This window comes from Diabrotica virgifera, chromosome 3 (genome assembly GCF_917563875.1).
Source record: "Diabrotica virgifera virgifera chromosome 3, PGI_DIABVI_V3a".
Taxonomy (NCBI): Eukaryota; Metazoa; Arthropoda; class Insecta; order Coleoptera; family Chrysomelidae; genus Diabrotica; species Diabrotica virgifera.
This window is the reverse complement of record NC_065445.1, coordinates 90,966,215-90,980,564: the sequence shown is the minus strand read 5'-3', so window position 1 is coordinate 90,980,564 and position 14,350 is coordinate 90,966,215. Positions and strand designations below refer to the sequence as shown.

General features: G+C 29.6%; 2 protein-coding genes across 4 annotated transcripts in view; one reads left to right on the top strand and one right to left on the bottom strand.

Annotated features, from left to right (window-relative positions):
• LOC126881912 (sprouty-related, EVH1 domain-containing protein 2) overlaps positions 1-14,350 on the bottom strand; it is a 285,065-nt gene that overhangs the window by 67,982 nt on the left and 202,733 nt on the right. The gene's annotated exons all lie outside the window — the stretch shown is intronic.
• Positions 619-14,350, top strand: part of LOC126881919 (glutathione S-transferase 1-like) — a 44,075-nt gene continuing 30,343 nt past the window's right edge. The window contains exon 1 of one of the 2 annotated variants that reach the window (XM_050646653.1): positions 619-938. In XM_050646653.1, coding sequence (XP_050502610.1) covers positions 717-938 — 222 coding nt within the window. In that variant the 5' untranslated portion in view covers positions 619-716. Of the gene's footprint in view, positions 939-7,752; positions 8,127-14,350 lie in introns of those variants that run through there. The other variant, XM_050646654.1, reaches the window with a different exon arrangement.

Here is a 14,350-nt window from a genome sequence, read left to right as displayed (position 1 = left end):
GAGCACTCCCGAATCATAATTTACAATGTATAGGTATATTGTAAATCCCAAATCACGATTTCCAAAGTTTATACATTGTAAATTATGATTCGGGAGTATTTAGTAGCATTTAACGTATCTTGGTTTGTTTATTTCTACTGCATCTTGATTGTAGATTTAGAATAAAATGTATTGTATGTTTCATTGTACTCGTAGTCATAAACTTCGAATACAATGCAGCATACAATACAAATGACCTGCCTCGTAAAAATTGTGCTATCAATAATTTTCAAACGAAGTATAAGTTGTTATAACTACTTATAACTATGGTATATAATATATGGTATACACAGTATACAGTCAACTACAGGGATTTCCCTCTTAAATTTTAAATAAAATATAGGTATAAATCATCATTTTTTACCTTAGCATTATTGACAATGATTTTAAAATTTTGTCAGCGGAAAATAAAGTATAATGCTCCATATGTCACCAAAACCAAACATTTCTCCATAGAAATTTCCCAAACCGAAATTCCCCACAATCCGCTTCCCGTCAATATTCGAAACAAACCAACACCCAATATTCCCCGTAAATTATAAAGATACCTTATCTATATAACCGGTTGATCGCTTCAACAAATATTCAGTTGTTGTAGTGATTTCGTGGCGTTCAAACCACTTTACTTTCATCAACCTTGATCAGTCGTATTCTCCAGTTTTAACAAAATCGAGAAAATGGCCCCCAAATTGTACTGCTCAGAGGTCAGCCCTGCCGTCAGATCCACTCTTTTAACGATCAAGGCTCTTGGTTTGGATGTTGAGTTGGTTCCTGTGAATTTGGCTACGGGAGAACACCTCACACCTGATTACTTGAAACTAAACCCTTTGCATACAGTGCCTACACTGCAGGACGGAGATTTCGTTGTATGGGATAGTCACGCTATTAATATTTATCTGGTAGGTTATTGTTTTAATTACTGTTAATAATTTTATATTTTATATAATATGGAATCACTAACGCGAGAATTTTTAAGTCATCATTGCATGTGGTCTTTTTAAACACAAATCACATGCTATGATTTTTTTCTGACGTACATTATTAAGTTGAAAGTTGATTTCATGTAAGTAATCGAATGAACAATCTTCCAATAAAGTCGTTCCAAGAACGCAACTCCCAAATATTGGGAATATTATTTATCTACTTTATCTACTTAGAAGTTAGGGAAGTTATCTACTTTAAAGTGTCTAATATAATATGTCTGAGTTGTAAATTAGATCTGTAAAAATATTAGTACATTTGGACGTTGAGAGGTGGCTCAAATTTTTTTGCAGAGATTGCTTGAAAATAACTCAAATAATAATATTTGAGTTATCCTCCCTCTCAAAAAGGTCCGGAACATTGTTTAAATAATCAAAATGTCAAAAAATGAAGGAAAAATTCCATTTTTTTCTTCGTTTTTTGATTATAACTTTAAAGTATTCATTTCCGAGAAAAGTTGTACTGACATAAAAGTTGCGTATTTAAATTTCCTACAATATAGAATTGGTTAAAAATTTAAAAAATAGTTGTTGCAAAACCCTTGTTGCAAAATAGCAATAATTGCGAAAAAACCATACAAAAACAAGTATGTCCATTTTACGTTTTTCAACCATTTATGCTACACATAGGACCTTCATATTTCACCCAGAAAAACTTTATGATACAGTAAAACAGTACCGTAAATTTCATTAAGATCGGTTTAATAGATTTTGCAAAATAAATTTTTGCAATCCAGCTTTCGCAAAAAAAAATCATTTTTCAAAATGTTATATATATATACAGTAGGAAAAATGAAAGAATACCCATGAACGAACATATAAAACAGGCTGTATTTCCCTGTCACCGTGTCACACAAAAAATTGGCCAGCGCAAGTACATGTAATAATTATTGTTACATGTACTTGCACTGGACAATTTTCTTTGTGACACGGTGACAGGAAAATACAGCGTGTTTTATATGTTCGTTCATGGGTATTCTTTCATTTTTCCAACTGTAATATATGTATACACCGTTTTTAGGCCTCAACGCCCTTCCGGTAGGGATATATGGAGGAGTGTCACCGAGCCGCAAGCCCTTATCCCTTTCCGTACCGCTCCTCCATAGGCCGATCAGACACCAGCTTATTCCAGACCAAGTCGTAGATTCTTTTTAGAATTCAAAATGTTACAGGACAGAAAATAAAGCAGATACCAAGTCGAAATTTTTTTTGCGTATAGAAGTGTACTGTCCCTTTCATTTGCAATTTGCAAAATTAAAATCGATTAACTACCACGGCGTCAGGAATTTTTTTTAAATAAACATTAATTATTGGTGCTACGCGCAGGACAGCGGATAGTTTGCTCTGATTGGGCATTCCAATGACCTTTGATAATGATTGATAGATTTTAATTTTTATTACATTTCGATATAAATAAATAAATTTGTTTATTGCAAAATAAAAACACATACTCTATCTTTTGAAATAACACTTTTTTTAGCAAAAACTTTTTTTGTTCATATATTTTAACTTAGAGAATAAAAGTTTATTATTTTAAACATATGCAATTGTTTAAACAATATTTCACAAATAATAATAAAATTAATTTGATTTTTGTGGAATTAAAATATTAAAATACAACAAAATATAGAGTAAGAAAATAATATATTAGATAAAGATTGGAAGAAATTTTGGTGGAAATCAACATGTGTGAATCGAACACCGCTGTCCTGCGCGTAGCACCAAAAATTAATGTTTATTTAAAAAATTTCCGACGCCGTGGTAATTAATCGATATTAATTTTGCAAATTGCAAATGAAAGGTACAGTACACTTCTATAAACAAAAAAAAATTCAACCTGCTATCTGCTTCATTTTCAGTCCTGCAACATTTAAAAAAAATGAATTTTTTTGCGAAAGCTGGATTGCAAAATTTATTTTGCAAAATCTATTAAACCGATCTTAATGAAATTTACAGTGTTGTTTTACTATATCATAAAGTTTTTCTGGGTAAAGTATGAAGGTCCTAAGTGTAGCATAAATGGTTGAAAAACGTAAAATGCGAATACTTGTTTTTGTATGTTTTTTTTCGCAATTATTGCTATTTTGCAACAAGGGTGACTATTTTTTAAATTTTATACCAATTCTGTATTGTAGGAAATTTAATTACGCAACTTTTATGTCAGTACAAGTTTTCTCAAAAATGAATAGTTTTAAAGTTATAATCAAAAAACCAATAAAAAAATCGAATTTTCCTTCATATTTTGACATTTTGATTATTTAAACAATGTTCCGGACCATTTTGAGTGGGAGGATAACTCAAATATTATTATTTGAGTTATTTTCAAGCAATTTCTGCAAAAAGAATTGAGTCGCCTCTCAACGTCCATCTCAAAACAGATGTGCCCTGGACTAAATATGAACGAGTCAGATAAAATTAAATTATTAGAAGAATTTTTTACCAAGCAACAAAACAAAATTTGTTTAATTTATTAATGTTTTGTATTTTGATAACGATTGCCGAAGTGAAAATCGAAACACCAAATAAATTTAATTATAAACGAATAGTGTGGCTTATTCCCAAATAAAATAATAAATTGTATAAGATACCACAAGAAAATAGCTTCAGAACAACATTAATTTTATACGCTCTATATTATCGAACGGACAAAATTTATCCTTGGCATCCTTTAACTTTGTACCGTCCTAACAATAATTCTTTGTTATTGTCTATTTCGTTCTTTTAACAGCCCCTTTTATCTCTTTACTCTTTTTATATCTCAACTCTAGCGTATAATTTTTTAGGTTTATAATTTATTAAGAATTTAAATATATACGTTGTTCTGAAGCTATTTCCTTGTGGCATTTTTATGATTAATTATTTATATGGGAAATAAGCCACAATTAAAATGAAAAAAATAATTTTATTAACGTTTCGACGCCCAAATATTTTGTATTTTGACAACGGCACCCGATTTGGGCGTCGAAACGTTAATAAAATTATTTTTTTCATTTTAATTGTGGCTTATTTCCCATATAAATAATTAATCTTAAATATATACAATATACAGTGCTCTTCATATAAAATTATCCACCTTAAATACTTTTGAACTACTGATTTTTATAAAAAAATGCAAAAACACGCCAAATAATACTTGAAGGAGGAGACATTATGCCATACTTAATCTTGCCGGGAAAGGCACCCTCTCACCCCAGTATCATCCCTTAATTTTTTTAAAATTACATCTTCCTTTTTTTATTTGATATTTGGATTCTACTCTTTGTACTGATTTCAAAAATGTATTTCACTTGATGCTTAAAGTGATTAGTTTATGAGAAAAATAAAAAATACAAAAGCAAGAAAACTGGATTGAATAAAAACTATTTTTTTCACAATTTTATAACATTTAGAATCAACATTTCACTACCAAAAATTTTCATTCTAAATGTTTGTATGTAATAAAATTGTTAAAAAAATAATTTTGTTCAATCCAGTCTTCTTGCTTTTGTATTTATTTTTCTCATAAACTAATCACTTTAAGCATCAAGTGTTATACATTTTTGAAATCAGTACAAAGAGGAGAATCAAAATATAAAATAAAAAAAGTTGGAAGTAAAAAAAAATAAGGGATATTGCGGGGGGTGAGAGGGTACCTTTCTTGGCAAGGTTAAGTATGGCATAATGTCTCCCCTTCAAGTATTATTTGACATGTTTTTGCGTTTTTTTTTCCAAAAATCAGTGGTTCAAAAGTTATTAAAAGTGAATAGTTTTATCTGAAAAGCACTGTAAGTATATATAGCTAACATTGTCATAGTATTTGCAAAACACTTTAAGTTTAACACTTACCATAAAACGTAAATTATCCATTTTGGGGTACGATCTGATAAAATACATTAAATTTACTATTTTATTTGGGAAAAAACCACAATTTAAGTTTGAAATTAAATTTATTTTAATATAAATAAATTTAATTTCAAACTTAAATTGTGGCTTATTTCCCAAATAAAATAGTAAATTGCATAAGATGCCACAGGAAATAGCTTCAGAACAATTTTTTTTCTTCTTTTATGGCCCTTGGGGACCGCGCCCATTTAGCCAGCAACACTTCTTAAAATCAACGCCTGACCATACACCAGAACAATATTAAAATGCAGTGCGTAACATAACACAAAAAAAATTTATAACATTTCGACATATTTAAAATCTAATGCTCATCTCTTTTGTTTACCTATAAATAATTTATTTGTAGTAGTGGTCTGTCAGAAAGTAGGTAATTAATGTTTATGCGGTATTTATATTAAATAAAACTTTAAAATGTATAATATACGTCTGAATTGCCAATATAAATGAGTCAGATTAAATAAATTATTAGAAGAATTTTTTTACTTAGCAACAACATTTTTGTTTATTTTAGTAGTATTTTGTATTTTGACAACGAAACCCGATTTGGGCTTCGAAACGTTAATAAAATCATTTTTTTGGTAAAATTGTGGCTTATTCCCATTAAAAATAGTTGATTATAAAAATGCCACAAGGAAATAGCTTCAGAACAACATTAAAATTGTTGAATGGAAATAAACTTAGTGAAAAAATATAAAGATCTCAAAAGAGACAAATTTTGACTTGTGAATTTTTGCACAAAACCCAAGATATATTCTGCAATTTTGGTTTATTTCCACCGTGATTTTTACACACAATAATCTACAAGGAATGAGTTTCAGAAGAATACTTCATAAACATGTTTCGAACAATTTAAAACTATTTTTGCATGAGAAATAGTTGAATATTAGAAATATCACACAGAAAATGTCATGGGTTTATAATAAAATAACAATTTCAAACTTGATTAGAAATTAATGACTTTCCAGAAATAATAATTAAAAAGTACTTATATATCATCATTTGTTAGCTTAGCATTATTGACAATGATATAGTAAACTTTTGTCAGCAGAAAAATAAAGTATAATGCTCCATACCTCATAGACCGGGCTGTATCGTCGCTCCCGCTAGCGAAATTAATCCGATTCGATTTTTTTGCACAAACTTACTCAAAAAGAGGTCCTTATAACATATCCACAGGGTACCGGGCGGTGCCGTGGTCGAAAAATTGTTTAAACAATTTTTTTTTAATTCACAAAAATAATTTTTTCATTTCGAACAATTTTTTTTAGATAATTTGGGTCATTCTGAGCAAAAAAGTTCTCTTGTTATTTTTCTCTGAAATTGATTGTTGTCGAGTTACATGCGATTAAAAATTTGAAAAATGCAAGAATAGACATTTTCAAGGCTTAATAACTCGATTAAAAATTGTTATGAAATTCAAAAAGTGACCAAATCCAGTTTCAAACCCCTTCTTCAAGGTAGTGAAGAGATTTTTGTCATTATTTTATTACAAAGCTGCTATTTTTAATTATTAACAATTAGCACTATAGTCCAACTGTATCGTCGCCCCCGTTAGCGAAACTATTTCGATTAGATTTTTTTGCACAAACTTACTCGAAAAGAGGTCCTTATAACATATCCACAGGGTGCCGGGCGGTACCGTGGTCGAAAAATTGTTTAAATAATTTTATCTACTCTATGTCATATTATGTAGAAGTTTTTAGTTTGTGAAATCTGTTATTAAAGATAGCAGTGCGTGAAGGGTTTAAAGTGTGTGTGAAGTAACAATGTATTTTAAATGGGATTTACTTTTTCGCACACTTTCAATGGGTTTTTTGGCACACTTTCATATAATCAAATATCCTTAACTTTCGCGTTGTCATGGTGATGGCAATATGAGCAATGACTTACAACAAAATTTTTGACAGTTTTGTGGTTTGAAATTAGTTAGGATTTTTAAATATCAAAGTTCTAAAAAATATAGAATAGAAATGAATTCCAGTGGCGAAGAGTTAGTTTTTTTTATTTGTTTATAGTAGATAAAATATTGTATGAAACTGTGCGTGAAGTACTTTTGCGAACTTACGCGATGTATAGCACTCGCTCCGTTGTCGCTCGTGCTCTAAAAATCGCGTGCTTTTGCAAAAAGCATACTTCACGAACTGTTTCATAAATAACTATTTATTAAATAAATTCACAAAAATAATTTTTTCATTGCGAACAATTTTTTTTAGATAACTTGGGTTATTCTGAGCAAAAAAGGTCTCCTGTGATTTTTTACCTCTTTTTGAGTAAGTTTGTGCAAAAAAATCTAATCGACATACTTTCGCTAACGGGGGTGACGACACAGTTGGACTATATAGCGCTAATTGTTAATAATTAAAAATAACAGCTTTGTAATAAAATAATGACAAAAATCTCTTCAGGGCATTGAAGAAGGAATTTGAAAGGTTGATTTGGTCACTTTTTGAATTTGATAATAATAATTTTTAGTAGAGTTATTAAGCCTTGAAAATGGACATTATCGCATTTTTCAAATTTTTAATCGCATATAACTCGACAATGAATTTTAGAGAAAAATGACTAGTTATTATAATGCTCATAATGATAACCTAAAAAAATTTGTTCGAAATGAAAAAATTATTTTTGTGAATTTGTTTAAAAAAAACTGTTTAAACAATTTTTCGACCGCGGCACCGCCCGGCACCCTGTGGATATGTTATAAGGATCTCTTTTTGGGTAAGTTTGTGCAAAAAAATCGAATCGGAATAATTAGCGGGGTGACGATACAGCCCGGTCTATCACGACAACCAATCTCTCCATAGAAATTGACCCGTCCCGTCAATATTCGAAACAAATCGACACCCAATATTTTTCGTAAACTAAAGATATCTTATCTATATAACCTTTTGATCGCTTCTGCAAAAATATGCAGTTGCTGTAGTGATTTCGTGGTGTTCGAACCAATTCACTTTCATCAAGCTTGATCAGTTGCACTGTAACAGTTTTAACAAAATCAAGAAAATGGCCCCCAAATTGTACATCGCAGAAGTCTGCCCTGCCGTCAGATCCACTCTTTTATTGATCAAAGCTCTGGGTTTGAATGTTGAGTTGGTTCCTCTGAATATGGCAAAAGATGAACACCTCACACCTGAATTCTTGAAAATCAACCCTTTGCATACAGTACCTACACTGCAAGATGGAGATTTCGTTGTATGTGATAGTCACGCTGTTAACATTTATCTGGTAGGTTATTGTTTTTAAACGCTTTTCTTTAGTTCAATCGTTTGTGTCAAATCTTTAGACGTTAATTTGACTGCCTTTTCTTCAATGCAAATGAATGAAAATTTGCAGACATATATATTCGCGGGAACAATACACGAATAGTCAATAGAAAAAATTATGTTTATTAATTGTTTAAATAAAAAAAAAACGATTTTAATGGAAAATGCTTAAATTCTCTTGTTTTTTAAAATGAAGAAGATTGAAACTTTTACAGATTGTAGTTAATTATATGAACTATACATAATTTCACTTTTTACGTTAATTTTTTACGTTATGCTTCATCAATAAACAATAAAATTTCAATTTTTTTGTCGATTCCGACTACTTTTAATGTATATATTGATGTGATCTTGATTATTGATATGAGATAATATTCTTATATGTCATTTAATTTAATCAATGCATTAATAATAATCTAATTAATTTACCAGATCACATATCAATATGTTTTCAATCTCAGGGCGAATTATAAAATTAATTACTTACTCTCGTGGCTTCTAAATATTTCTCAATGGTTCCTAATCGGGATAGGAAAGAAAAGAGTAAAATAATACACACATATGGGTTACAATTATAATCAAAATATTGTTTATTTTATTTAAATGGCAATCACTGCTTAATATTTGCTAGATCTTATTATTCTTAAACATAACATTTACAAATGGGAATCTTATTTCCTTTTGGTTTCCAATTGAAAGTTTTTATTAACATTTAACTATTAGGATTTATTAGCAACAATTCTATTTTAGTTTGATGAAGCTTTTCTGATATTATTGATTATGTTCTTCAATTTTTAATGTGGTATTTAATACGAAAAACCCATACATTCATGTCCAAACAAATGAGACTGACCTTTTTCTGGTGAACTGAGAATGTCTTCGCACAAGACCCGTTTCCTGCTATCCTTGGCTGCGATCAAAACCTCGTCCTGGCTTTCAGTAATGTTCTCCTTTGAAAATTAGCTCGTATAGCTCTCGTTCCTGCTTCTGTCGTGATGCTGTATTTTACCTTTTTCGAAACTGCAATCAGCTACCGGGACACTTTTGGCTCAAGGAGGTTCTTTACTCTCAACCTGGCCTATCTCTCGTTCCACGATAGATACTCCACACTCACGGAACTACACCGGCTTTCTCACTCTCCGTACACTACCGTCTACTACTGGACTTCCCTTCTCGACCGCTCAAAACATTCTGCTCTATATTTGTCATTCATTCCCCTACTTTCTAAATATCCCTTCCAGATTCACAAATCAACCTTCCACCACCAACTCTCATTCGCAGTATTCCTCAAAACCAATTTTTAATCTTTCTAAATATGCTTAATGGATTTCAAAAAAAAAATAGTTAATTCCCATTCTAAAATTACTTTCTACTATTTACAAAATTTAATGACCTATTATCTACTTCAACTGAGTCTTATTTAGCATAGGCTAATGATCGAACCTTCCGCGAACAACGATAATGGTACGCGCCATTCACTTTGTTTATTCTCGGCGCATTGTCCCGAGTTTCGTAAGCTTCTTCTAATTCACTTCTTAAAATTAAATATAACAATTTGTTGTATACAGGTTGTTCTAAATTTATATGCCCGTGGTTGAGAAAATTGAAAATATTTTATATTAAATTGAATTTTGTTTATAATTATCAAAATTTAATTTTCATATCAAATAGAAATATAACAATATGTTTTATACATATATTGTAATAAGCATGACGATATATTTTAATAAGTGTAAGACTAAAAATTAAAAAATAAAAAAATATGGAAAATTTTTTTAAGAAACGCTTTTCTTTAGTTATGAGTGACTAACTTAATATTATAAAAAAATCAACTAAAAAGAAAAAAAGAAAAAAATCAAACTGTTAGACAGATTACAAACAAATATTCGAAAAAAACTGTTAGACAGATTAAATATACAAAAATCTCCCACATTCGTAAAAAAAAATTAAAAAATCATAACACATTCGTTAAAGAAAAGAGTGGGGCGTGTCTTCAGCGAATAAACGGTTTTCTCCTCACGCTTTTCTTTAACGAATGTGTTATGATTTTTTCAATTTTTTAACGAATGTGTAAGATTTTTGTACATTTAATCTGTCTAACAGTTTTTTTCGAATAATCCTTCGAGTTTGAATTTTTTTAATTTTTTACTTTTTAGTTGATTTTTTTAATGATATTTTTAATTTTAGTCACTCGTAACTAAAGAAAAGCGTTTCTTAAATTTTTTTTCATATTTTTTTATAATTACTGTTTTTAATAATTTTATACTCTTTATATTATATAACAGACAAAACACAGTTCTTTGCATTCTTTGTTTTGTACCGTCCCTATAAATCCTTTGTCAAGGTTTATTTCGTTCTTTTAACAGCCTCTTTTATCTACTTACTCTTTATCTATCTCCTAACAAATCGACCATATATTTTTCAAAGTTTGAAATTCAGATATTTAGAAAATTTTGTTGGATGTTTTCGAAGCTCTTACGGTGTGGAGGTAAGTGGAGTAATCAGAGGTCTCCATTTCTTTCGCTCAGTAACTAGTCTCTCTGTCTTTCTCCACTCAATATTTCTTTTTGCAAAAGCCCTCCCAATATTTGCGTTCCATGTTCTTGCTGGTCTGCCTTTTCGTCGTTTTTTATCTGATGCAGCTTTCCCTATCATATTTATAGATCTACCTTCACTCATTCTCGCCATATATGACCGAACTATTTTGTTTCAAGTATTTCTGAGTTCATTCCGATACCGCACCTTATTTCACGTATTTCTTCGTTTTTTATATTTAATGCATACTAGTAGAATTTTTTTGCACTTATTATCCTGCTAGTTATTTCTGGTTCTATACTTCCTTGTCCATTCATTGTTGATCCTAGATACTTGAAGTTCTCTACTTGTCTAATGGTCTCATTATTTAGCGAGACATATAATATATATGTATGTATACAGCGCTTTTCAGATAAAACTATCCACCCTAAATAACTTTTGAACTACTGATTTTTAGAAAAAAAAAACGCAAAACCACCTGGAAGACACCTATTTAAGCTTGCCGGGAAAGGCACCCTCTCACCCCCCATATCATCCCTTATTATTTTTTTTAATTATTCCCATCTTTTTTTTATTTGATATTTGGATTCTTCTTTTTGTACTGATTTCAAAAATGTATAGCACATGATGTTTAAAGTGATTAGTTTATGAGAAAATCAAATACAAAGTCAAAAAAACTGGATTGAAAAAAAATTTTTTTAACAATTTTATTACAAAAATGAATAACCATTTTCAATTTTGTTGCAAAACGAAAACACAGCCGAACAATATTCTAGTCCAATCAGATCAATTTTATTACAAACTTTTAGAATGAACATTTTTTGATTCCCATAAATTTTAACAATAATTATCCAAAAAGACTTGTTAAAATTTTGAATAATTATTGGTAAAATTTTTGGTAGTGAAATCTGGTGACTTGTTCATTCTAAATTTTGTAATAAAATTGTCAAAAAAATAATTTTTTGTTCAATCCATTTTTCTTGCCTTTGTATTTATTTTTCTCATAAACTAATCACTTTAAGCATCATGTTGTGTTACCTATACATTTTTGAAATCAGTACAAAGAGGACAATACAAAAAAAAGTGGAAGTACTTAATTTAAAAAAAAATTAAGTGATGATTCGGGGGGTGAGAGGATGCCTTTCTCGACAAACTTAAATATGGCATAATATATCCCCCTTCAAATGTTATTTGACGTGTTTTTGCGCTTTTTCTAAAAATCATCGGTTTAAAAGTTATTCAAGGTGGATAGTTTTATCTGAAAAGCACTGTATAGGACTGTAAATTAATGTATTTGATAATTTTTGTAGATTTTCTGGGGACAAAAGCTTGAAATCGTGTACATGCATAAATACGTAAAAAACATTTGAAAATCGTCAAATACCAATCGATTTAATTATCTATTTTTAGATATTACGGAAACAATATTTAAAATGGTAATAAAAAAAATATTTATCTGTGACATTGTGCTTAACAAAAATAATCTCTTTACTCATGCAAGCAATAAATTATTTTTTTAGTTTCAAGTGTTATTAAGTGTCTAAAACTTTAAAATTGTTTATTAATATTAATCGTTAATCGTTATCACAATAATCCATGTACTAATATATAATATAAATTAAATTATTTACCAGATTTATCTTATTCCAATAAATAAGCCTTTTTAAGTAGGTACCATGTTATATCTAATCTTTTTTTATTTAAAAGGTATTTAAAAAATATTTACGTACTTATTACAAATTAGTCATGCAGGGTTCAAGGGGTTATATACACAATTAAATAATAATAATTATTATATATTAATTATAAGGGGTTACATAATAATTAAAAACTTATGTGATAGTATAGATCAGGGGTCACTAATTAGCGGACCGCGGTCCGCATCCGGACCGTGAGCTACTTTTGTGCGGACCGTCATTAAATTCAGAATATAGCGTTTGGCAATTTTGAAAATGTTTGGCCATGAAATTGTATATTATGTCTTTGACTCAACTTATGTGTGCGAAGCCGCTTTATCCAAAATGAACTTTATTAAAAATCGGTACAGATCTCAGCTAACAGATGAATATCGCAACTCCCCAATGCGAATCAGTTGCACCAAACTCACTCCAAACTTCAGACACGTTGTACATAATAAAAAATGTCATTCTTCTCACTGATAATTTAATTTTGGAAAGAGTTTTCCTTTTATTGTTATATTTATTATAATCATTAAGTTTGAATTTAAGTAAACTGTAATATAAAATTGTCATGTGCGTTTTTTTATATTCATTTCCTCTCTACTATATGTTAAGTGGGGGTACTTTTAAGGTGTGCATGTAATTAAAATACTTTTCAGATTTAATGAGTTTGCAACAAACAGCTTTCATTGAAACTAATGTAGAAAAGAGAACATATTATTTACCATTTCGTACTAAGTAGGATTATTTATTTTAAATTTCTGTTTTAATAAATGGATTTCACGAAAGTTAATAACTATGTACAAAAGTGAAGATGTCTAAAAACTTGAGAAAGACGTTATTAATATCCAAACTATAAATTCCTAACTTTTAAAATATTCTCAATAACTATTTACTATTTACAATACTTCTATGTTACTGATAATAACATCAAAACAATACACAAGGAATTTATATTTTATTTATTGTACCAGGAAAGTAGTCAACTCTACAGTTGCCAAAAACAATCGGATATTATTAGGTTTCCTTTCCATATTACCCCATGTTGTGAGGCCGCGTCCGAATGACAAATTTTCTGATTCCGTTATTGTTGTGGATTCCTGTTCAAAAATGTCCCCTTAAACAAATCAGAAGGGGCCCGGGATGCCCGGCAAAACAATATTTTTATACAAATTCAAAATTTCCTTTTACCCCCAAAAATTGAATTTAAAAAAAAAGGTCTCTTGTCATTATTTTCAAAAGTTAATAGTTTTCGAGTTTTAAGCGATTTAAAATCTGATAAATGTGAAAATACCTACGCATTTTCAAGGTATGAAAACTCATGTAAATTATTAGTTTTCAGGTTTGCCAAGTGCCTAAATTGAAGTTTAAAAATTCAATTTCAGGATTCTAACGAGTAATCGGGGCTTACTTCAATATAGACGGTTGTTTTTAATTGTTAATTATGCGCGTCCACTCGACTTTTAAACCGCCGCACATCGCAATTTATGGTGCGTCTCTGTCGCATTTATACATATTGTACGTACTGATGCGAAAAGTGCTTAACTTCACATTTATTAAAATTTTATAATTTATTATTAACATATTTTATCTTAATGGTTTATTTATTTATTCAATTAATTATTGCCAATGTGCTAATTAAATACGCCAATAAAAACAAACGGTCGAAATTGAAATAATCCCCCGATAACTCATCAGAATCTTGAAATTAAATGTTTAAACTTCAATTTAGGCACTTGACAAACGCAAAAATAATAATGTACACATGGATTTTCAAGCTTCGAAAATGCTTATTTTCGCATTTTCAGATTATAAATCGTTTAAAACTTGAAATCTATCAAGTTTTGAGAAAAATGACAGAAAATCCTTTTTGTTTAAGATGACCCAAAAATGCTAAAACCATATTTTCGGGAGCAAAAAAGGTGATGTTTTGGATTTATTAAGAAACTGTTAAAAACAATTTCTGCCTAAA